Source organism: Zalophus californianus, chromosome 14 (assembly GCF_009762305.2).
Source record: "Zalophus californianus isolate mZalCal1 chromosome 14, mZalCal1.pri.v2, whole genome shotgun sequence".
In the NCBI taxonomy this organism is placed as follows: Eukaryota; Metazoa; Chordata; class Mammalia; order Carnivora; family Otariidae; genus Zalophus; species Zalophus californianus.
The window spans coordinates 52,769,315-52,795,041 of record NC_045608.1 but is presented as its reverse complement, the minus strand read 5'-3'; the positions used below and the strand labels follow the sequence as shown (position 1 = coordinate 52,795,041).

Sequence of the window (25,727 nt, the reverse complement as noted above, 5' to 3'; positions counted from 1 at the left end):
AACATGTTACCAGAGGGGAGGTGGGTAGGGTGATGGGGGAAATAGGGGATGGGGATTAAGGAGGGCACTTGTGATGAGCACCGGCTATTTATGGAAATGTTGAATCACTATAGTACACCTGAAACTAATACAACACTATGTTAACAACCGGGATTAAAATGATAGACTTAATAAAACAAAACAAAACCAAAAAACCCCACAAAATAATCTTCAAGACTGTTCTGGGAAAATAATAATAAAAGTTGTTAACACTCATCCCTAGTAGTACAGCACTAGTAAAGAAACCAGGATTATCTATGTTATTATATTAGATAAACATAAGATGCTGTAGTACACCATGGCATTAACCACCTCCTGTGACATTAAGGTTAAGTCGACATCCCCAAACAATAACAAGTGGTGAAATTCACGCCGCAGTGCTGAACAGTCTCCAAATTGAAGCCAAAGGAAGTTGGAACCATATTTCAATTTTGCTTTTCTCCTTATTTGACTCTTCACAGCTAATTGCCTTCGCCACAACTCCGGATGGATATACTCCAGAACTTCCACTGCCCCTGGTAATCAGAATTGAGGATGAAAATGATAACTACCCAATTTTTACAGAAACAACTTACGTTTTTACCGTTTCCGAAAACTGCAGAGTTGGTGCGTACCTATCTTAACAATGTATGGCAACTTAACATTTTAATTCATAAATTGAATTTCACTCTGACCATTGGGAGGCAGCATATTCCGCTGGCAAGAACGAGGGACTTGCCAATCAGGGTTGCTGTGGGTGGGAATTTTGCTCTGCTTTTCACTAGCTGTGTGCTCTGACCTTGGGCAGACTTCTAGTCTTGACAAACCTTAGTTTCCTTATCTGTAGAATGGGTTATGATATGCAAAATTGTTGTGAAGATTAAATGATGCATCGTACACTTGGAAGGCTAAGTCTAGTGCCTGAAAACTAGAGAAATTACTCAATTACTTACTGTGTGAGATAAAATAAATACTTCTAAGAGAACACACTTTAAAAAGAATAAGTCTTTGAGCAATTAAAGTCTTAGCCTTGAAGAGATCTACTGATATCCCATACTGATTAAACGATTGGCAGTACTCTGAGCATTATCATAAAGGTCATTGAGAGTAATACAAAGGTTTTCTCAATCTTATGTCAATGGACCTTATCAGCTGGAAGTCAGAATGCAATTTTTGAGTCTTCCAGAAAGATCTAAGTAAACCAAGAGTTTTGGACACATTTTTGACCATTTGATCAATGTAAGGGCAGACTTAGAAATAGAAGTTAAAGAGTAGTTAGAATTCTTTAGTCTAGAAATACAAGGGCAGTGGATGGATATTATCAACATTTATAAAATTATACAGTAAATACGGACATGGTCACCACATTCCCAAATGTTAGAATGCTGGGATATATTTAAAAATGATACTTCATATAAAAGTCTGCAAATGTATAAATACTACTCAGCCATATAATTAAGTGGTCCAAAAGCTTTCTGAGGTAGATGGAAAGGAATGAAATAAAGGGGATGTTGAAAATGTAAAAGTTTTGGAAATTAAAGAGGATTTTTCAATATGTAGGTTCTACCGTGGGACAGGTATGTGCAACTGACAAAGATGAACCTGACACGATGCACACGCGTCTCAAGTACTCCATCATCGAGCAGTTGCCAGCATACCCCACGCTGTTTTCCATGCATCCAGCTACAGGCGTGATCACCACATCATCATCTCAGCTAGACCGAGAGGTAACATAAATATCAGCAGACAAAACCTGATTATCACATCGCCATTGAATCATCTCTGTATATATCTCATATAGCACCTGTAGATGTGTTTGTGAAAAGCATGTTGTGAATCTAATTTTAGAAAAGTTATTAAGTTTGCTGATGGAAGTCATTAACCCTGCAGTGTGCTAATTTTGAACTGCTAATCTGTTCTCTCTTGAAATGTATGTTTTACAAAGTCAAGTCACCTAATATTAACATTTTTTAGTATAATAGTAAAAACAGGAAATGTCAAATATGAAAAGTGAAACTTTTGGAAATGTGCAGACAATTGTTATTCACAGATAACAATGCTTTTTTTTTGCCTGTATCATCCCTTCCCCAACAATCTCATCTACATTCTTCCCCTTACATAATTTAAGAGGAAATTTATTTCTCTTTGATCTCCAGTTTACCATTTTCAATCGACTGCTTGAAATCCTGATTTGGATGTTTCACAGGTACCTAAGATGCAATACACGTAAAATCGAACTCTTATTTCCTTCTAAACATGCTCTCCTTGCCGTGTTTTCTAGGTAAAATGACATTAATACATTCTTTTCCTGTTGATAATTTTTCTCTTGTCACCCTGAGTTCATGTTCTCAGAATTGTATTTGATGTCTCCTCTTGCTCCCTTGTTCAGATCACTTTCCCAAACATGGTGCTGTTACCTCCAAAATTACCTTGTATTTATATTCTGTCCATTTCCACTGCAGCTATCCTAGGTTAGTGAGTCATTCACTTGGTTATTCAACTATTACCTCTTCCACCAAGCATTTACTCATCTGAATTCTTAGAGTGTTTATCTGGCCTACTTACTATGTTTATAATCCTTAATCTTAAGGTATAGTAATACATGTTTGTCAGGTATTTCTTTGATTCCTAAAACTTCATACCAGATTCATTTCATCTTCCTCATGGATTAGAGTAGTGGTCCTCAAATTTTCTGGTCTCAGGACCTTTTATACTCTTAAATATTATTGAAGATTCCACAGATCTTTTGTTTATATGGGCTCTGTTTATTGGTATTTATTCCATTAGTATTTAAAGCTGACAAAAGTTTAAAATATTTATTTATTCATCCATTTAAAAATCATAAATATATTACATGTTACTATAAATAACATTTTTATAAAAAACAATTACACTTTCTAAAACAGTAAATAATTTACTGAGAAGAATGACACTATAATGTATTTTTCCAAGTCTCTTTAATACCTGGCTTAATATAAGACTGGTGGGTTCTCATATCTCCTTCTGCATTCAGTTTGTTATAATATGTAGCTTTAGCTAAAGTATATAAAGAAAATGCAACATGAGATGAAGTTAGAAAAGAGAGGAGTATTTTAATAGTAATTTTAGGTCATTGTGGCTACTCTTTTGATACTACACCAAAACTTGACAAGTTTTGTTTCATAAATGTTAGTTTCATAAATGTGTTTTTTGCAATGTGCACTCTAAAGCCTTATCAAGGAGCTTTCATAGTTTGTTATATTAAATCCATTGGTCTGTCTTGTACTCTGGACAATTTATCCATGTATAATTTTGTAACATCATGTGTTGACCATTTGGAAAATAGTGTTTCACTGAATTATGTAGATCTTCCATAGATTGACGCATTTCATTAAGCAATATAGAAAAAAAATACACCTTTTCACCTCCCTTGATATCACAGTGGTTGATAAAAGTTTTTCAGAAGTCTCAATTTGTTTGAAACTCCAATTTATCATTGAAAACAAATAGTTGTTTTCCTTGAAGTGACAGATTCACTTTATTAAGATATAATGGCTTCCAAATACACTAGTCTGAATAACGATAGATGTCTTTCATGTAAAAATGGTATTTTGTGCAGTAAAACCCCCAAAACAATAACTGGTTTAGTTCTTAAATAATCACACACGTACTTCCCTTGAGAAGAACATCGTATGTTATGTAGCAGAACTGCTTTATGCATACCTCCCATTTCTTCACTAGACTATGGGTTGGCATTTAATACAATTTGATAAAATTAATCATTTTTTACTGCATCTACAAGGACATTCCTAAGTGAAATTATATTTTATTTTATTACAGTTGTATTTATTTTATTTATAAATTCATTTGTTTTTACTATATGTGCCAGTGAAGAGTACAGGATCATTTACAGAATAAATGAATGAATGAATTGCTGTTATAGCTCCAGAAATTATACAGATTTTTCATGGGATTTATGTGCTTGGGAAAAGCAGATTATAGACCAAATCTTCTTTTATCAAGTCTTGAATAGCTCCTTCTACTAAGTCAGTTGAAAACATTGGACTAATGAAGGCGTCTTGGAGTGTTACCCAAAAGTGCTCTGGAGACACTTACTGATGCCAGGATTCCAGCTTTCATCTGTTCCTTTCAACCCCTTAAGCTCTTTTTTTTTTTTTAAGATTTTATTTATTTATTTGACAGAGAGAGACAGTGAGAGCAGGAACACAAGCAGGGGGAGTGGGAGAGGGAGAAGCAGGCTTCCCGCTGAGCAGGGAGCCCGATGCGGGGCTCGATCCCAGGACCCTGGGATCATGACCTGAGCCGAAGGCAGACGCTTAACGACTGAGCCACCCAGGCGCCTTAACCCCTTAAGCTCTTTAAACATCACACTTTTTCTTCTACCTGAAGATATCACAAGTTAATATTTAGGTCCCAAACGTCATCTCTTTCTTTGTCTTATTAGCCAGTTGATTATTTTAAATAAATCTTAATTCACTACAAACAAAATATGTATTCTCTCCTTGAAAGCACACTAACATGAGTTTTTAAATGAGGCCAGTATTTTTCAACTCTGCCTATGTGACTGATTATGAAAGAAGAGTACATGAGGAAAATCATGTGTGTAAAAAGCATAGAGATAGAGAAATTTTAGTTTTATTTTAGGTAACAAAGTTTAAGAAGTGATGGAGTTGAGAGAAGGGCAAACCTTCTTGGTAGAAGGGCAGGATGGTTTTTTACATATTATTTTGTCTTATGAAAAGAGGTGAATTATATAGGAAGGGTATTAGTATCATTGTTTTGTGGAAGAGAAAACCTAGCTAAAAAGACTTTTCCGACGGCCGGAGAGATTACATTTGTTATTTTTAGAGTTAGGAAAAGAACCCAAGACTCCTCAAATTCATCCAGAATGCATTATTATTAGAATTGCTTTTAATCCTTTCATGCCTCAGTACTTAGGATAAATGGAACGTTTATGAAGACAAACACATTTTTTTTTTAAAACTAGCAATGAGCCTTCTACAGTCCCTGATGAATGTAAAGCCCTAAGAACCAGATTACATTTTCCATAGAGAGAAAAAAAATTACAGTTCCAGATCTTTTTATAAATGTAAATATTTAAAAATCTGCCTTTTTTATGGGAGGCTATTTTACTTTATTATTCAAGACTGGTGTAAGAGTAACTGCTATATATTTTTCAGCCTAAGAATGTACTTTGGATAGGAGATAAAGATTTTGATTAACTGCTAGGCAATTTAAAATGTGCTATGGCTACCCCTTCCCTTTCTGGTGAGTAAAATTAAAACCAATTTTTCTATATTCTATATAGAGCAGCACTTTAAATTTGAGAAACTACTCTATTTTCATAAATTAATAGAAAATTACTAGTGTGAGGAGATTAGTCTTTTGCCAGTACATGAAAGCTATGAAATTTAATAGTGTACTTCTTAAATTTTTAATGTAAGAAAAATTAGAGTGTAAAATAAGATTTCAGTTACAATGTTGCTTTCACTCAATAATTAAATTCTTTCTTTTCAGCTAATTGATAAATACCAGTTGAAAATAAAAGTACAAGACATGGATGGTCAATATTTCGGTTTGCAGACAACTTCAACTTGCATCATTAATATTGGAGATGTAAATGACAACTTACCAACATTTACCCGTACTTCTGTAAGTACATGATAGTAATAAAAGAAAAATGTAGGTCCCGGTGTTAATTGCTAAACATGCATAACTCCATCCATGCCTGTCCCGTTATTTCAAATGCAGTGTCCCCAGTCACATGACAGTAAATTGGACTTAGGGTTTGAAATCATGTAAACATAGTCCTTGGAAATGAAAAGAACTGAGTTTATTTCCCACAGTGCTCTATTTGTGACAGTTACTAATTAAGGCTTTTTTGTTTTTATTATTTTAGTATGTGACATCAGTGGAAGAAAATACAGTTGATGTAGAAATCTTACGTGTTACTGTTGAGGATAAGGATTTAATGAATACTGTGAATTGGAGAGCTAATTATACCATTTTAAAAGGCAATGAAAATGGGAATTTTAAAATAGTAACAGACCCCAAAACCAATGAAGGAGTTCTGTGTGTGGTTAAGGTAAGAGTAAATTAGTTATTTGTAGCTTATAATATCATAAATTAGCATACTAGAACTTAATGAAAAGAAGGGAATTCTGGTAAATATAAGAATAAAATAGATACATCGGTAAATATAAATGCTGTGTTCTCCATAACTGTAACAGGATGAGTATATTCAAATTGGAGAACCTTTTATAAAGTCATGGTATTTAAAATAATATTGTATGTGTGTGTGTGTGTTCAATAGTATCCACTTTGTAACCAACATGTCTTAACAATTAAAAAACTGGCACAGCTTTGATGCCTATGGGACAGTGCCAAACTTTCCTAGCCCATTCTTTCTGTAGCTGAATCAGGGAGCCTTCACTTATTTCCTGAATTTCCCAAATGGTGAGTTATTCCTGGTGAGACCCATAGGGACAGCATTTGTAGATTTGTTCATCTATATCTAGCATACATTACAACCGTAGCTTCCTTCTTGGTTGAGAATGGGAATCCTCAACCATTCAAAGATGCAAATACTTATGAAACCTCCTTCTAATACTATTCTGCAACATCTCAGACTTCCCTGCCAATTCAGCAGCCAACTGGTAGCCCATAAAGCTACCTGCTTTGGACACAGTCATAGTTTTATTTCTGCTGCATCTTTAACTAGAACATGATTCTATCCTGGGTCCATGTAGTTTCCCTTTTGTACATATTCACAAAGAGCATGAATCAAAAATGACAAATCCTTTTTCTTACAATGATGAAAATTAAGTGCAGTTTGTGGGTTAATTTCTATGTTTCAAAATAGCAGAGAAATGTCTCTTGAATCATATCTCTTGCCTCATCCAACGCCTGCCCTAATCCTTGGTATTCTAAGAAGCAATTTTATCTCCGTGAAGTCCAAGACCTGACAAAATTTCTGTCTTGCAGGAAATGGCTTTACCTATTCTCATTACAGCTACATATCAGGCAAGATAAAATAAAAACCTTCCATTAAATTTGGTACTACTGGTTCTTTAAAAAGTAACTGGGATGGAAGAGCTAAAAAAGGAAAGTGTAATGTCTATGAGCTTTCTATTTTCTTCTCTGTCCTCTCTCAGAAGCATTTTATAAAATTTGACCCACATTTTCTACCCCAAACCAGGTACAGATAATTTTATTCATTTCAGAAGGATAGGATAAGCTGACCCAAAATGAATGGAGTAGTAAATAACCATTGATTAGGGTATGGAGGTCCTAAAGTAATTTCTCAAGTGTTAACCTTGAAACACCTGCATTAAATGCTTTTTGAATTCATTATCAGGACCTCTTGATATTACTGACAGTTGAGAAACAGTCTTTGTTTTGTTTTGTTTTGCTTTTCTGGTTCCACCCAAATACTGAATCAGGTGGATTCCCCTCCTCCAACCACCACCTGGTTTCTGGGTATATATTTAATATTCTCCTGACTATTCTCAACACTAGTTATGTATGCCAGTTAGCATGGCCACATCCTAAATGTCTTGATCTGATTTTCACGACACTTGTGTTTTGTAGCCACTGAATTATGAAGAAAGACAACAGGTGAACCTACAGATTGGCGTAGTTAATGAAGCTCCGTATTCTAAAGAGGCTAGTTCACAATCAGTCATGAGCACAGCAACAGTTACCGTAAATGTAAAAAATCAGGATGAGGGCCCCGAGTGTAGCCCTGCAGTGCAAACTGTTCAAATTAAAGAAAATGTGCCAGTGGGAACAAAGAGCAATGGATACAAAGCATATGACCCTGAAACAAGAAGTAGCAGTGGCATAAGGTATCCTGTTTTAGTTAACTCCAAATTTACCATGTTTTTAAAATTCATAACTTGTTGGGGCACCTGGGTGGCTCAGTCGGTTGAGCGACTGTCTTCGGCTCGGGTCATGATCCCAGAGTCCTGGGATTGAGCCCCGCATTGGGCGGGGAGGGTGTGTGGGGGGGGTTCCTTGCTCAGCGGGAGGCCCGCTTCTCCCTCTCCCACTCCCCCTGCTTGTGTTCCCTCTCTTGCTGTCTCTCTCTCTCTCTGTCAAATAAATAAATAAAATCTTAAAAAAAATAAAATTCATAACTTGTTTTGATGCCAGAATTGTAATTTGGCCTATGATACAGTTTGTATTTTCATTCATCATTACTAACAGGTATAAGAAATTAACTGATCCGAAAGGGTGGGTCACAATTGATGAAAACGAAGGATCAATCACAATTTTCAGAAACCTGGATAGAGAGGTAGAGAGCATCAGAGATGGTATATATAATATCACAATTCTTGCGTCAGACAAAGGTAAGAACTTTGTGTTTAAGCCCATCAATTTCCGCCTACTTACATCCTCAGTTTGTAAACCACCAACATCGATTTGAAATCAGCTGCATATATTCTCAAAATGTATTTCTCTCCAGAAGACATAGAGCAATTGAAAGGTTTGCTGTAATTTATTAACTCATGGCTGCTTTCTAATAACACCCTCAGTTTTCTTAATTATAAAATAATTTAGTAATAGAAATACTGGAAACCATAATTTATTAAAAGTAAACAAACACTGAAAATTGAGAAAGTTATTTTAGTAAAATTAGCTTCAATTTATCTAGTCATTTCTTTTAAAGTATTCGCTTTGGCAGGAAAATTCATTGCATGAAGAACATATTGATTACTCCATAGTGCATTCCTACAAAACTGTTCTATCTTTTTACAGGAAACTCTCAGTATACTTGGGGATTAGAATTCTAATTAAGGACATTATATAAAAATAATCATAGTCATGATTAATGGTATGTTATAAAATTAGAAAGACAACCACTGAATCCATAAAACCATATGAAATGTAAAATGTTCTGTGAGTCCTACAAAATGGAGAGGAATATGAGCACAATGGTTATGTATGAGATCCATTTAGTGCATAACATACATTTGACGTTTGTGCATCCATAAACTAAATATGCTAACTACAGCAAACATAAGTTATTACACTATAGTTTACAACATTAGAGTTTAGAAGCAATCTTGGAAGATGTTTTAGGTATTTCAGTTCTCTCTAAATGAATGAGAAATTGTTCCTACCCATTGATTGAATCGGTAAGGTTGTAGTTATTATTAATTTAACTTGGATTAATTAAAGAATGTCCTTTAAAGGCCTCAGTTTCCTTTGTCCCTTTGTCAGGACATGCTTTTTGGTCAAAGGCAAGTGAAAAAGAAGAATAACATGAAAATCAAATCTGTTCTTTTTACATTTCGAACAGCCCTTGGCAAATGGCTTGTTGATGGATCAAATAAATTTGTTGTCCAGAATTAAGAGATTTGGGATATAATTTTATTCTACATTATCCTTTGTTGAGAGGAGATAAAATAATTGAGAGTTCAAATATTTGTATGGAGTTTAGATGAGCTAATCATCATTGTGGAATAGAATAAAAGTGTCATGGGGACTTTCCCATTCATTTCTGTTGAAGAGGGTAGGGACTAAATGTTACAACTATTTATTTTATGAACTGAGATCATACAAAAGGGTTTTTTTTTCCTTGTTTTGTTTTTATCTTTTCCTAAAATCTATGCTGGCTAATTTCATTTGGACCCTCCCAGCTGCTTCCTAATGAAAGATGCTGTCTTGTGAGCAGTGACCTCAGGTCCATTCTCTCTTCCCATCTCCCTGCTTCTCTACAGCACTGGCTTTCTCTTTCTAAAACTCTTGCAAGGCTTCTGTGTGTAAATTTTTCCACGCTTTCCTCTGTGGTCCATATGCTTTCTGGTACTACCTTCTGCTCTCCTGAACCTAGCTATTTCTTCAAACTTGGGTTCAATTTCTCTCTTCTTCTCAATGTCTTCTCAAATTAAACTCTCTTGGCAGTGTCATTCAGCTTTAGGTTTCTATGTTTGTTGTATTATTCCAGCTTTGGGGAGGAGTGTGTTCTCAAAATTTTTGAAACATTGATCAGGAGGGTGCCACGCAGAAAAAAGTCACAAAACCATGGGTAGTTCACTTTCCGTGACTTCATATTTGGAATTAGTACTTAACTCACATAGAATTGCGTTAATATTAGAAGGTGAGCATTGCACGCATACACTCCAATGAATTAGAGTATTATTTATACAGTCATGAAACACTGAATTAGATGTCTAAGATCTTCGGTTTAAATATTGTACACCGATACGAATCACAATGCCTCAAAAAATGGAGTGAATTGCACAACTCTAAAGGTGAATGGAAGGGACGTTGAGGCATTTAGCACAGTGGTAAAAGAGCAGACATTGTAGAGGTCAATTTTTAAAGACAAGGCAATCAATCAGATTCAGCCAGTAAGCCACGTGCTTTCAACTCTGTGTGGACTCCAGTGGCAAGAAATGTTCAAGATATTCTGCAATCCCAGTTTTCAGAGAGAGCCAGGACACAGCACATAGGGTGAGGACAAGAGATTTTGAGATGTGAAATCATTCTGCCCTCCAGAAAGTATGCCAGGCAGATAAAATACAGATCCCCCTGCTTCCTTTGCCTCCCTCTCCTCTCTCTTTTTTTTTAAGTTGTCCAAAGGGAGAGATCATTGCCTTGGTTCTTACATCTCATTCCTTCTCTCCTGGTTCCCTTTTCTTCTTGCTGGTGTACATCCTTTACTAGTTCTCCCAGTGGTGTGCTCTAGGTGACAAACCATACCCATTTTATTCTGAAAAATATTTTAATGTCATTCTCCTGCTTGATCTGATCATTTGACTTAATGTAAAGTTTTGAGTTAAGTCCTTTCCCTCAGCACCGTGCAGGTCGTACTCCATTATCTTCTGGTGTCTCATGTTGCTGAGGTTCATCTACTGTCAATCTCATTATTGTCCATTCATAGGTAATATGTCTAGGTAACTTTTTTGGCTCCCTAGGTTGCATTCTGTAGTTTTAATACAATGTTTATGGTGTGAGTTTATTTTTATTTATGTAGCACTGCCTTCACAATATATTTAAAAAAGAAAGATCCATGCTTCTCTTTAATTCTGGGATATTCTCAGCAATTATCTCTTTAAATAGTGCTTCCCTGCCATTCTATTTATTCTCTTCTTCTAGAATCCCTGTTAGAGGAATGTTGCTGTTTTGTTTCCACTGGAACTTAAGCTATAATTTCATTGTTCTTTCAACAGTTACCCTTTTTTATGTCTTTGGAGATACTAAATATACATGCTTCAAAGATGTCTTGCATAGAGTGAAATTAATCTTCTGGTGGGTGATTTTGTTAGCTTTCCTTGTAGCATTGCTCTTGCTCCTTCTGGAATTTTGATTTGCAAGCTTATATTACGTAGGAGGTGTTTGGTTTGCTTTCTGTTTTTGGTTTCTTCCTCTCTCCCACTTTAGCCCGTAGCAGTCTCATAGTTGCCTCCATCTTGTCCTTTTCCGGGGCCCACATTTCAGAACCAGGTGTCCTAGCCCTTGATGACACTGCAGGTATCGCAAGTCCTGTTGCCTTGGTCGAGGTTGTGACCCCAGGGCAGTGCCCGGTCTTCCAGCTTTCCCAGGTTGGCAGCTTCATGTAAGACACAGCCCCAGACAGCACTATCTTCTTGTCCAGCCTTGATGTCCCAAGGCCTCCTAAGTAAGCAGAAAGAAGTGATCTAGACACCTTCAGACTTCACAACCGTGTTACTGATTTGTGGCCTGGACCCACATCCACTTCATCTTTGAAGCCCCTAGATTTTCCAGTACGGTGCCCTGTACAAAGTAGTTACTCAGTAAGTTTTTATTAAGTATAGAGACAGATGCATTCCTCAGGCTGCAGCCACTGTGATGAGTTTGGTTTACAAGTGATTTTCTACTTCTGGAATCTTTTTCCTCTTCAAACGTTTCTATGTACTGTTTTCTTCTCATCTTCCAAATCCATATCTTCTACCTTTCGTTTCCCCTGCTCCAAAACCTTACGCACTTTCTATATGCATATCCTTAGGTTGGACTCTTAGCTCTTCTCTGTGGTATCGATTCCAGCCAATCTGCCCATCCCCCTCCTTATGTCCGGAATATGGATGTGCATACTTTGCTCTCCCACCTTCTCAAATCTCCTTGTGCTTGCAACTATACCACAGTGCCCTTGGTCATATTTTCTCCTTTCAAAAGATGAGTCAAAACTAACCTCCGTGAAAGTTTCCACGTCTGTTGCAGCTATTTAGTGAATGAATGACAAATCGAATAGCAGTTATTTCAAATAGCACAACCTATTTGAAAGTGATCATTTTTTTATTTTTTATTTTTTTTTAAATTTTATTTATTTATTTGACAGAGAGAGGGAACACAAGCAGAGGGAGTGGGAGAGGGAGAAAGCAGGCTTCCCGCGGAGCAGGGAGCCCGATGCGGGGCTCGATCCCAGGACCTCGGGATCATGGCCTGAGCCGAAGGCAGATGCTTAACGACTGAGCCACCCAGGCGCCCCTGTGATCATTTTTTTAAAAAACATTCTTTAAGGGCATAGCCTGCGACTGTGTCACCGCCATTTATATGTTACTGGTGCCACATCCATATTTAAAACTGTCTTTTTGATGTACAGTTTCCTAGTGAAAACTCAGAACATGAAAAAATTCTATTTTTTTCATCCACTTTTCTAGACGGGAGAACATGTACCGGGACCCTGGGAATTATACTTGAAGATGAGAACGATAATGGCCCAGTAATACTAAAGCGGACAGTAGTAATCTGCAAAACTGTCCTGTCATCTGCGGATATTGTTGCTGTTGATCCTGATGGGCCTACGAATGGCCCGCCCTTTGACTTCAGTTTGGAGAGTGATCCTGATTCAGACTTAGAAAGAAAGTGGAGATTGGTAAAAATTAACGGTACGTGAATACTAAGTTGATACCAACTTAGTTCTTAGTTTGTGCTTCTGACTTTAGCCACGAGAGGATCTATGTTGACGAGAATGACAAAAACGAAGGCGCTCTCTCCATGCCAGCTTCATCGCTCCCTACGTCAGCTCTTAACAGTTCAGTGCATCCTGTGTCTCCTGAAGCCCTGGGCACCCAGCACGCCAGCCTTCACGACTCACCACCCGCTATACGCTGAGGGGATTTGCCTTTAAGGTGTCCTTGAGTGTGAATTTCTACCGCATGCTTCCAATGAATGTTCCTCCATTTTCTTTGATGACAGATTAGGAAACAAAGCCCAGGGAAGGAGAAAAGGAAGGGAAAAGGAAAATGAGGATACACAGAAGAGACGGTGATGTGTTTAGACCCTGTGTCCCGAATCCTGCTCTGTGAGCTGACAGCATTTTCAGGGAACTAACCTTATTTTTAGATTTTCTCCTTTCTGCTGATTTGGTGCCATAACATCAGTTCTTTTTAGATCGTGTGAAAGGAGGTAGTAATTTTGTTTAATATTCCTGCTTCTGCTTCGTAGAGTAAAACATCGGCAGAATTATGTGTGGTCGAGACTTTGTTACTTTAGGGCGCCTGGGTGGCTCAGTTGGTTAAGCGACTGCCTTCGGCTCAGGTCATGATCCTGGAGTCCCGGGATCGAGCCCCGCATTGGGCTTCCCGCTCAGCGGGGAGTCGGCTTCTCCCTCTGACTCCCCCCCTCTCATGCTCTCTCTATCTATCTCATTCTCTCTCTCAAATAGATAGATAAAATCTTTAAAAAAAAAAAACTTTGTTACTTTAAAGTTCTACTCACTTGTGAAATAACCCAAAAGTCTGAGAAACACCAAGTTAAGAAGAACGTATCCCAAATAGTCTTTGAAGTCAAATAGGCTGTGTTAAATGCCAGCTCCCCTGTTTATTAGTGATATAAATATGACCATGCTGTTTATTTTCTTTGGGCCTTAATTTACTCATATGTAAAATGGGATTATTTGGGGGAGTAAACAAGATAATGAATGTATCAGACCATGGCACATTATGCATCATAAATTTTGGTTCTGCTAGTCTTCTTCTTATTTTTTACACATAAACTTACCAAGTTAACCATGCTTTCTTTTAAAATGGACTTCTTCACTGATTTCTTTACCCAAACACCCAAATTTATATTTAGAGCTTCAAACACCCTAAAAATAAATGGGACTGTCACCCTGGGCCAGTTAAATGGGGAGGGATTATTCTTAGGCATGGGCATGTGGCATTTATATTCAGAATAGTATTCTGTCTTTGGATCTGTACCCGAGACTGAACTGGATATTGACCTGGATATTTTCTACCCTTCACCTAAAAAAGTACATCAAAACTAAAAAGTATACAGTTGGTCCCAGGGTGCTATAGGACTATGAGACAGTACAGCATCGGGACAACTCAATGCCTGCCACTGTGTTCAAGGTCAGCCATGTTCTAAGCTGTCAGAATCAGTCTCTGACAGTGAGTCACAACTGTTTATGTTTGTTTGGCACAATACATGAAAACAGAGTAAGGGGAAACATCCAGAATTTCAGATTCTGATGAGCCATGTATAAAAGAAAACTGCACTGAGTGGTGATACTAAAAATTTTCAGAGATATGATAAAGACCAATGTCTTAGCATGCCTATTACTTACGATAAGAAGGGTTTGTTTATTATTATTATTACGAGAGCCGAAGGAAGTTTACGTGAGAGGCAGCAGAGAGAAACTTGCATATGCAGGATGTTTACCGTTGCTGTAGATGAGAACTCGTCAGTCCGTTCACATTCTCAGTCCTGTAGCAGTGGTGCCTTCCCATCAGGAAGATCCGTTTGTCAGGAAATATGGCGAATATCCTAACTCTAGGAGAAATTAGTGACATTCTCTATCACTCAGTTTTATTTTCTTTCAGATACGGCAGCTCGTCTTTTCTTTCAGGAGGACCTTCCATTTGGAACATACCGAGTACCTGTCAGAATCACAGATAGACACGGCCTGTCGCTCATCACTCCATTGAACGTTATCTTATGTGACTGTGTTACTGAAAACGACTGCACGCTTCGCACAGATGCGAGGACCGGCCACGGAGAAGTGAGACTTGGAAAATGGGCCATCCTTGCAATATTGCTGGGCATAGCCTTGCTCTTTTGTAAGTTCCTTCATCAACTCGAATAACCGCCTTCGCGATAACTTTCAAGACACATTCTTAGAATCGACACTGCTATGTGTAGCTGTTCATTTGTGTATAGTTCTAGGTCTGCTTAACACAACACACTGAACTTATATGTTGAAAGCACTGTTCTCCTGTTATCTCAGCATAGATATAAAATTCAGCGCAGAAACAGCATTTAGCACGTCTTCGTGGCATACCTGGTTAGGGCAGACTTTCTCCATAAGCCATCATATTGATGTTTTCTGGAAAGCTATCTTTGTATTAATCATCCTAAATTCATAACTCTACATTGTTTTATGATCAACTGAAGTAACTTCTCCCATCCTCCAGGTATCCTATTTACCTTAGTCTGTGGGGGTACTGGGGCAGCGAAGCAGCCCAAAGTATTTCCTGATGATTTAGCCCAGCAGAACCTCATTGTGTCAAACACAGAAGCTCCAGGAGATGACAAAATAGTAAGTAGTTTGTTCTTTTTAAAAATAAATGCAAAGGACAAATTGGCCTAACCAACTATAATTATCTTTTCTGAGAAAAGTTCTTTTGAAATCAGGAAACTGACAATATAAAAAATTTCATTGGTCCTCTGGACTAGATAGAACAATGTTGATTCTCATGGTGATATGTGGCCTTTCAATGTGGTCATGTAGTGTTACTTAATCGTAAAAATCCTTTAGCATCTCATTATTATTTCTACTTAAAATGTTTCATGACTTCAACTTCAGGCCCAGACTTTTTTATATATTGAAACTGCTGTTTGTGCTGTAAAAATATTTCATTTAATTATTCACAGATCGTCAGCATAATTATTTTTAATTTTTTTTTCTGGCAACAGCAATAAAATGACTACAAGCTTTGATCAGTGTGGGAAGAACTTTAATGGAGGCTTTCTGGTTCTAATATGGGTTAGCAAGAAGCCTGCGGTCAAATATATGAAACGGCAATGTTAGCAAGTGACTACAGAACTCCAGCTTTGATTTCTAGCCTAGTACGTGGATGAGGAACATGTAAATTTTCTACAAAAAGCATAATGATGATGAACAGGAAAGATTTAGAAAACAAAAGTGTATTGACATCTAGGAAGGTATTGAAAAAATAAAACAGGGTTTCTTACAGAAACACAGCATAGAAAATCAGTGACCAGAGCTTTGGTGTTCTTATTTGCCCTGCTGATTTATTTTCCTTTATTGAGATCGCAGGGATTTATTATTGCAGCTAAGATTTTTATGGCAACTCTTTTTTCTATATTTTTGTTTTAGTTGAAGGGAACAACAGGAGACACTGAATAAAAATACCGGTCCCCGCTTCTGTTTCTGTTCTAGTCTAGTCCAGTCCTTCTAGGTGAAGGGAGTAAATTTAAACCAAGCAGGGTAAATTCACGTGAGATGTTGATACCAGAATCCTGATTTTGAGCCTTGAGATTTTGGAAGGGTTTAACAGATGACATTGTACAGTGTTCTAAGAAGTTTTTTAAGAAGGAATATACATTCAGCTTTCTGATTTGTCTCAAGGTATAGACCGCTTGACATCTGCAGTTTGCAGATGCATTGGACGCTGCATGAAGTTCTGGGGTTACAAAAGTCAGGTATTCAGGATTGCTAAGACAGATTTAGTTCTTGCCCTTAGGGAGCTTACCTTCTAACACAAAAATGTATGGCATTATCTGCATGTTGTTGTTGTTGTTGTTTGCCTCTGTATGCAAATTGTTTGCATTTCAGTGCCCCACGAATGGCTTCACAACGCATACTGTGGGCAGTTCGGCTCAGGGAATTTGTGGCACCCTGGGATCAGGAGTGAAAAATGGAGGGCAGGAAACCATTGAGATGGCGAAAAGCGGACACCAGACTCTGGAACCGTGCCGGGGGACTGGGCACCATCACACCCTGGATTCCTGCAGGGGAGGACCTGTGGAGGTGGACAACTGCAGATACACCTACTCCGAGTGGCATAATTTGACTCAAACCCATCTTGGTGAAGTGAGTTTCCCTGAGGGTCCTACAAATTTATTTTGATTTCTTTTCAACTTTCTCAATTATTTCAAATTTAGTGGCTTGACCCTTGTTTTCAGTAATGATTAGTCTATTAATTGTAAAGTTGTTGTTACTTAATTTTGATTTAGTAATGCTCAGATATTAAGAGGACATTTACTTTTGTTTGGTTTTAATTTTTACGGAAACAATGTTAGATGATATTTATTTATTTGTTGGACATGAAATGTCTTATTCTGTATAAGAACAGTCCCAGTTTATGTGTTTTGTTTTTAAAATATAGAAGTTATCTGTGTGATGATATTTAAATTATTTTTTTTTCCATGACTTTGTGTGAATATTTCCCATGTGACAAATCGAATCTTAGAAACCAGAAGTGTGGTATGAGGCAATTATAGCCTTATGGTCACTAAGCCTATCTGGAAAGATCTCAGCCCACATCAATTTGGGCTCAGTTTAATGGGTGCATCTCACTTTAGACATGATTTTGAAAGGGAAACTAGTGATTACCTAACATGAACCCTCATGTACTTGGGTTTGCTGCCACATATGTGAGATTTTAGAAACATGCTGTAGAGTGAATTTATAGATGATTTATGATACAGACCAATCATGTGCATTTTTTATGTGTAGGAATCCATTAGAGGACACACTCTGATTAAAAATTAAACAATGAAAGGTAAATCAAAGCAATTATTTTTATGTTAGTAAGTTTTGGTGTTTAAAATAATAATAATAAAATATATTGTGTTTCTCCCCTGGCAGAAGGTGCAACTGTGTAATCAGGATGACAAGCATAAGCATGCTCAAGACTATGTCCTTACGTATAACTACGAAGGCAAAGGATCGGTGGCTGGTTCTATAGGTTGTTGCAGTGAACGACCTGAAGAAGATGGGCTTGAATTTTTGGATCATTTGGAACCCAAATTCAGGACACTAGCAGAAGCATGCATAAAGAGATGAGTGTATTCTAATAAGTCTACAAAAGCCAGTGGCTTTATCTCCCTCCCACCCGTGCTTTTTTCATTACAAGCCAGGATTTTTGAAAAACAGAAGATGCTATGTTTCGGGTTTTCCCCTCTTTATTTACATTGGATCTCTTTAGCCAAATGCGTATTTACAGAAAAATGCTGTATATGTGTATACAAATTTCCCAGGTTTTACATAGTTATTAATCAGTTGTCTTCCACCCAAAGAGACCTACAGATAGAAAAATTAAGGAAGTCTACATTATTGTTTACATTTGGGTATAATGACAATAGCCAATTTTATAGTGCAATAACATGTAATGAATTCAAGTGTGTGTCCTACACTACTTAAAGTATAACCTGATAGAAAATTGTGGAGAACTCGCGTTAACATTATCTTCACTTACCTAATGAATTGTTTGTGTGGTGCTTGAAAACTGCTGTTCTCCTAAACATTATAAAGTGTGTATATTACATTCTTGATAATGTTTTATTCTTATAACATTAACTTTCTTTTTAATGCAAAGGGAGAGTCCCAGCCAGGCATTGACTGGTAATACAATTCCATTTTGGTGGAGTTTAATTTCTGTGTTTTATTCTATATAAAATCCTGCACTGAATCTACGTTTCTGTTACCTACTTTGTCAGAGAAGTTTAAGTTTAAAAACTGCTTTAAGAATGTATTTTTATGGGCGCCTGGGTGGCTCAGTTGGTTAAGCGACTGCTTTCAGCTCAGGTCATGATCCTGGAGTCCCGGGATCGAGTCCTGCATCTGGCTCCCTGCTCGGCGGGGAGTCTCCTTCTCCCTCTGACCCTTCCCCCTCTCATGTGCTTTCTCTCTCTCTCACTCTTTCTCTCAAATAAATAAATAAAATCTTTTAAAAAAAAAGAATGTATTTTTACTTCTGCAGAGTTTTGGTCCTTGGTCTCTCTCTGTCTCTATATATCTCTCTCACTATCTCTCTATCTCGTCTCTTTATTTTTTAAATTTCTTCTTGGGTTGGAGAATCTAAATATTTTAAAAAGCCATCTCTCTTCTCTTCTAAAGGGAGTGATTCTGTTTATGTTTTATGTAAGTGTATCATTCTGTTTTTCTTGAAATCTGTGTAATGTTGACATTATTGTTTCAAGTATCTTGGTCATTGCTTCATTATTTCCTCAACAAAGGAACTTTAACTTTGCCGTTGAAACTAAAAATAAGTCATGCTTTTCTTAGATGCAACATTCTGTGTTAACAAAAGGGTATTTAAAATTGAAATGTGGATAGTATATAATAGCATGTTTACAGTTCATATCTTCAGTGCAAGGATATAGTTTTTAAATGCGAAATAGTGATGGGTTTTGAAATAAGCTTTGAGGTACAGGGATCGTGAAAGTTCTCCAGGAATAAGTATTTTATAACTTTTTAGATGAAACGACTAGTCGTATCTATGTGTTTGAGAAGTTGTTGCTTTCTTTTTCATATTTTAAGATTACAGTTTTTAACACATGTAGAGTGGGCCCAAACTATTTATATTTTGAAACAATAAGACAAAATTAAACTAAACAGCCAACCAAGTTCCAGGCCAGGTTTGACAGCTGATTTCAGTCAATGAATTTTCTATGTATACCAACCACATGGACATTTTAAATGTATTTCTGATAGTAACAATTGTTAATAATGTGCCTATCTTAAATTCACAAGCTTGGCTTATAAAAATTATTTTTAAGGATTAACATTGGGTAATTATCCCATAGTCAATTTATCTTTTTAATAGTTTTATTATTGTTCAGTCAAAAATACTATTTCTCAAAGTTATTTTAAATAAATCATGCCTACAATGTTGTGTGTTACTAGTTATGAGAAAGTAAATCAAGTAGTTTCAAAATATTAGTGTGAGTTTTTTAATCATGTGTCCAATGTGACTATAATTATATTTGTCTTACTTTGAGAAGTGCGTCTATTCTTTAAAATCATGTTCTACATTTTTCAGAATTTTAGAGTTTGATGTGGAGAGATCATTGGTCCATTGTTATCACCACATGTATATAATTTTGCTATTCTAAAGGTTGTCATGCTATGGGATATTGGTTAAGTTGCATAGTTTCTCTGTGTGTGTGTGGTTTTTTTTTTAATTTTATCATAAAATGGGGGCTGATAATATAACTCCTTTCCTAGGGTGGCTGTAAGAAATTTGAATTAAAAAATGGTTTTTAAGCATGAAATTCATATGGAGTTGTCCACCTAAAAGGCACTCCTATAATACTAAATGATTTAAAATGTCATTTAAATTCAATTCATATTAACAAAGATCAATTAAGAAAATAGGATAATTGAAATCTGTTTTATTTTGCTTTACTTTAGAATGTTTGTCAATTGAGAATATGTCTCTTCATAATGATTACTTGATGACTGGGTCTTATATATCCAATTGTTCATAACGAATATTGTAAAGATTTCTGAAGCATCTGCAAAGAATTGCCTAATTTGAAATACTATGAAACTGTTTAGTTCCAATTGGATGGAAAGCAGAACATCTACTTAAAATGGGCACTAATTCTAAAACCTATAAAAGTTATATATGCTTAAGACTCTTCCTGCCATGCCCTTCCTAGCCTTCTCTCCTAGTTGGAAAGGTTGCTTGTCTCAAAAACAAGAAATCACTTGCCTGGGGAATTTAAGACTGTTGGCTTTCGTCAGGGTAACCCTAAAAGTACAAAGACTCCAGAGAGTGCCTTGATGCAAATCCCAACTCCACCCTTCCTAGCTGTGGGGTTTGAGAAGTCACCTAAACTTGGAGTCTAGTGTCCTCTATTATATGACCTATATTTGAGGGGGTTGTAGGAGTCCATTCCATAGTTTTGTTGCCAGAATTAAAAGAGTTAATTCATGAAAAGAATTGGCACAGAAGGAACACTCAATATACATTAGCTGCTATTATTATCATAAGAGAAGAAAACGCCTTAGTTGGGATAATCATAGCTTCAGTCTCAAGTCTCACTGTACCTTACAGCTGACATCTTGCCATGGTGTTCCCATTCATCTTTCCCGAAAGCCTAACTAGCATTTTACCTGTGATGGCCTTTGGGAACTTCATGACACATAATTGTTTTCAGGTCTCTCATTCTTGGTATTCAGGAAGCTACATCTTACCCATAGACCACAGATCAGTGTAATAAATCTTGAGACTTAAAGGAAAAACAGATACAATTTCTAGTCCCCAGATTTTGCCTCCTTGAGGCATTTCCCTAAGAAATGGACGGAGTTACTTCAGCAGGGATGTACTGTTAGTTCAATACAGTCTGTATTTGGGGTATCCCTGAAATCATTTTCTGCTTTATTTTTTTGAATCCCTTATCTTAAGGCTAGTTTTTATCTTGTTCCTGATTGTGTTGTGCAAAATTCGACTTTGACTATAGGCTTTCTCTTTAGTCCCCATCTCCAGCTTTTTCTTGGGCTCCACACTGAAGTCTTTAACCAGACTTTGCCCTGGTCAACACCTTAGGCAGCAACGTACTAGAAATCCAGTGATTTTTCTTCTCTGTGCCTATAGCCATCATATTTTCCACTTCCTTGAGTAATTGAAGCTCCAAGAAGTTACATAATATCCACATAGACATCATAAAACTCAATTCTTTTTTATCTTGTTTGCATAGCATATTGTTTGTTGCCCCAAACTGCCAGACCTTCTGAGAATTTTTAATACAAGTTTATTCATTCATTCATTTGCATACAGTCATTTAATGCCTTCCCAGTATAGCCATGTAAGGCCTTCCTAATAAAGACTGCTGGTATGAGAAGGTACAAGATGAATTAGCTACTCTCCCCACCCACACACTCTACTGCAAGACAAGATATGATGTAGTTTTGAGTGGACGTGACTATGGAATGGTCCAATGCCTGTAAAACGCATTACATGATACCTGGCACATGGCAAGTGCTCAATACAGGTAAAAAAAATTCCAGGTGATGCAAAAGAACTGTACTGTTCCAGTGAGTGAAGTTGTGCTTCCATACGACCAAGCGTTCATGAGCATGAGGACCCTACCTCTGTTGTCCTCCATTCCTCTTCCTATGTTCTTCCCACCAGTATCCCATCTCAACTCCTCGGCATCACTCAGCTCCAGCAATGGTTATGCCTCCAATCTCTTCACTCTTCCATCCTTCTCCCTGCTGTCAAAGAACAAAGAGGATCATGGCATTCTGCCTAAGGGCCTTCGGTGATTTTAGAGGATAAATTTGAAATGCAAATCACATTCAAATACCAATCCTCCTGTACCCCCCCACACACATTCTCTATCTTATAACGCCTTGCTCATAATAGGGCCTCCTTGTACAGTATCTTTACTCATCCATTTCTTTCTTGCAAGAATAAGACTTTTTAAAAAGATATAGTTCAAAAACCGTCTCTAGCCATATGACATGAGTCTAGAGCACATTGCTGTAAAATTTTCACTTATAGGTATGTGTGTATGTGTATGCATTCATACGTTTATGCGTGTGTGTGTGCATGTGTGTGTGTTTTCTCATATGAGAAATTTATTGAAGACAAAGGTGTTCCCATTTGTATGCACATTGAACTGCGGCCATCAATGCATTCTCATGAGCCAAATTATATTGCCCAGGTCACAAAGGGGAAAAAAAAAAGGAAGATTACAAATTAAGTTATCTGATTCCTAGCAAAATACCTAACTTTCCCTTGACATAACTTTTCTATTAGAGATGTGATGCATATTAGATTCTGCATTGAATTCTTTTTTCAATACCGGGACATTGAATACATAGAACAACAAACATTTACATTCACTACTTAGAAAGTGAGGAGGTGAGGTTTTGGAATACTTGGGGTGGTGGGAGTGGCAGATCCCATCTGTACATTGTGGTTCAGTTTAGCTAATTCCTTCCTACCCCCAACAATTGCCTGACATTCTCAGAACTAGCTACACCACATTGAAACGTAGTTCTCAAAGGTTCTTGTTCATCTTCACCACTGTGTGCCCAGCATATAGAACAGTAGACTTTCCATATGTTTGTTATATGAATGGATGAATGAATTCACATAGGTACCGGACTGAGATTAGATGGCAGCTTTGCTTAAAGAAGCAGTTTTTTTCCAGGGCGCTTGGCTGGCTTATTTGGTAGAGTATGCGGCTCTTGATCTTGAGGTCATGAGTTCAAGCCAGTTTTTCCTCAGTTGAAACTCAATGACCAATGTGGAAATCTTTTTTGTGGCCATCTTTTCATTATCAGCATGTTCTAACACTAGTGAAAATAAGTTTTGCTAAAGGGCTAACTACCCTCCTGTTCCCGAAGAAAAGCAACCAAGAGCCACTTGTGTCTTAGAAATTCAAGAAATGATTCTTATGGGTTTGCCAAAGCCAAGTTAATTATTCATAAACTGTTGAGAGTCAGGCCTTGACTCAAGAAGTATCTTGAGAAACCAGAAGCAAGGAAAGTGCAGATCTCAGAGCTTCCTCCGACTTAGAGCCGGATGACCCTCTAATAGGACACCATGGTGCCCAAGTGTATTGGCCAGAAGGAAATTGGGAGAGGAAAGGAAAAGATACGTGTAGCTGAGAGCCTGGGAGGCGGTGACTCTACTGCACTGTGAGCTGATAAGGTGGCCTGAAGATAACACAGAAGACAGAGACGCCTGTCCTGCTGTTTTAAGGAACAGATCCACCCAGTGAATTGTGGGCAAGGCTTAGTAAACAGCCAGTCAGCTATGCTTCTGGGGTTCTGGCTTTTGGGAATCGTTCATATGCCTTCTTTTATTTCCTCTGCCCTGGGTCTGGGTTTCAGTCTGAGAACTAAAATCTTAGAAAGTGAGATCCTGTTTTTCCTTCCTAGGTGGGTCCTCTGTCCCCACCTTCCCCTGCCCCTGACTACCCACATAGCTACAGAACAGTGTAGGTCACTTTTGCTTCACTTTTTAAAATAGAGCAAATAAATGCATCATCCAGCTGCATTTTAAATTAAACACACAGCATAGAGTCTTCAGGTAAAACAAAACAACCTAGTGTTGACAAGACAGGAAGTGTGAAGTAAACTAGTGCTCTGTGTATAACTAGCGTAGTACGCAGAACACTGAGCTTATTTTATTGAAAAACACCCACATCTTTTATTTTATAGAGGAATATTGCTGTGTCACGGCTTTGGGACATACTCTTTACCTTCAAACCCATTGGGTATGATTTAAATTCTAGATCTATATGAGACTACGGAGAAGAATCTCACTGGTGACCCTCTATCGGTAGTGACAGTGCAAGGAAAAGTCAAGGGCTGTTTTGTGACACTCTATCTCCTTTAGCTCCAGCAGGAAATCTGGGCATAGCTAAGAGTTTAGAACTGTAGAGTTTCTACTAGCTGCCTCTTTTTGTTGTTGTTGTTGTTATGTTAGGATACAGAAGAGGACACAGCAGAATATTGTTCCTTTTGCAGTTGACAGATCAGAACAAGTTTGCTGAAATATTTGCACTATATTTTAGAGTGTGGCTCACAGACCATCTGCATCCAATCACCTGTCGTGTTTGTCCAAGTAAAGGTCCCCTGTGGAATCAGAATCACAAGGATGACAGGGAGGAAGGATGGCAGCCTTCACTTTTCAGTAAGTGTCCTAGGCCACTGGTACAACTTCTAAAGGTTGAGAACCATTGATGGGGATTTACCAATTGGGTCTATGTGATGGTTTGGAGATTCATGACACTTGAGTATTTTCAGCATCCTTCTTCACATAAGATGCATTAAATTCTAGAATCGTACCAAAGAGTTGAAACACACTGATTAGTAAAATCCACGCTTTCATTAAACGAACCATTTCAGAATGTACTCTGTATTCCATGGTTCCTACTCACTACATGAAGGTGAACCAGAGGCATAATCTTAAGATAGGATTGTGGGACCAGGACAGTTAGTAAATACTCAATAAAAATTAACTGATTTTGCTACATAAGTGTGGCTATCCAATAAGATGCATCCAAATTATATTGCATATATTCCAAAAACAAATCGTGATTGTCAAATCTCCAGAGACAAATAGGACCAGAGAGCCCAAAAGCATGTGCATCTGGTGACTCTGTCCGTGAGGTGGCAGCCCTTTGGCAGCACTATGCTGTGGTGGGGAAGCCACGTCAGGTATGGTGACAGGGAATGTTCATAAGATGACTATCATGGCCAGGACATTCAGAGGGGCCTATGAAACAGGAAAGGGGCATGTGGGAAGAGTCAAGAGTTTTCCGTTTAAGGAGTGTTTCCATGGAAAGGGGGCCAGTTGGAAAATTTCTAGGAACCAAAAACATGAAGGGAACTCATAGGGAATGAAAAGTTAAGAAAGCCAGAAGTGGAGGGCAGGGGGTGGGTGTCAACATACAAGCTTCAGTGCAAAATCACCAGTCAAATCAGATAAAAGGACTTTATCCTAAAGAAGGAAGATATGGCACGAAGATCCCGTATACATGCAAGGATGTTTCTCTCAGTGGCACTAAATATGTGGATCATTAGAAATAAACCAAATGCTCCATGACAGGAAAGTAAATGATTTATAATATGTTATTGTGATACAATGTACAATGATCGAGGGTAATGTATATAATGATCATAGACACTGACTTCCTAGTTAGGAAGACATGAATTCAAGTTGTAGCTTTGTTCTCACTAACAAGGTAAACTTGGAAAGTCACAGAAGCCTCAGATTCCTTACATGCAAAATGGGGACAAAATA

At 37.4% G+C, this 25,727-nt stretch overlaps 1 protein-coding gene across 4 annotated transcripts in view; it reads left to right on the top strand.

Moving 5' to 3' along the window:
• DSC2 (desmocollin 2) overlaps nucleotides 1-20,232 on the top strand; it is a 34,851-nt gene extending 14,619 nt beyond the window's left edge. For 2 of the 4 annotated variants that reach the window (XM_027577033.2, XM_027577032.2), the window contains exons 6-17: nucleotides 501-645; nucleotides 1,579-1,745; nucleotides 5,536-5,670; nucleotides 5,918-6,103; nucleotides 7,609-7,865; nucleotides 8,227-8,369; nucleotides 12,648-12,875; nucleotides 14,814-15,050; nucleotides 15,405-15,529; nucleotides 16,790-17,047; nucleotides 17,693-17,738; nucleotides 17,825-20,232. In XM_027577033.2, the coding sequence (XP_027432834.2) occupies nucleotides 501-645; nucleotides 1,579-1,745; nucleotides 5,536-5,670; nucleotides 5,918-6,103; nucleotides 7,609-7,865; nucleotides 8,227-8,369; nucleotides 12,648-12,875; nucleotides 14,814-15,050; nucleotides 15,405-15,529; nucleotides 16,790-17,047; nucleotides 17,693-17,728 (1,917 nt within the window). In that variant the 3' untranslated portion in view covers nucleotides 17,729-17,738; nucleotides 17,825-20,232. The remainder of the gene's footprint in view (nucleotides 1-500; nucleotides 646-1,578; nucleotides 1,746-5,535; nucleotides 5,671-5,917; nucleotides 6,104-7,608; nucleotides 7,866-8,226; nucleotides 8,370-12,647; nucleotides 12,876-14,813; nucleotides 15,051-15,404; nucleotides 15,530-16,789; nucleotides 17,048-17,692; nucleotides 17,739-17,824) is intronic. The other 2 variants (XM_027577031.2, XM_027577030.2) reach the window with 1 other exon arrangement.
• Nucleotides 20,233-25,727: the final 5,495 nt, after the last annotated feature.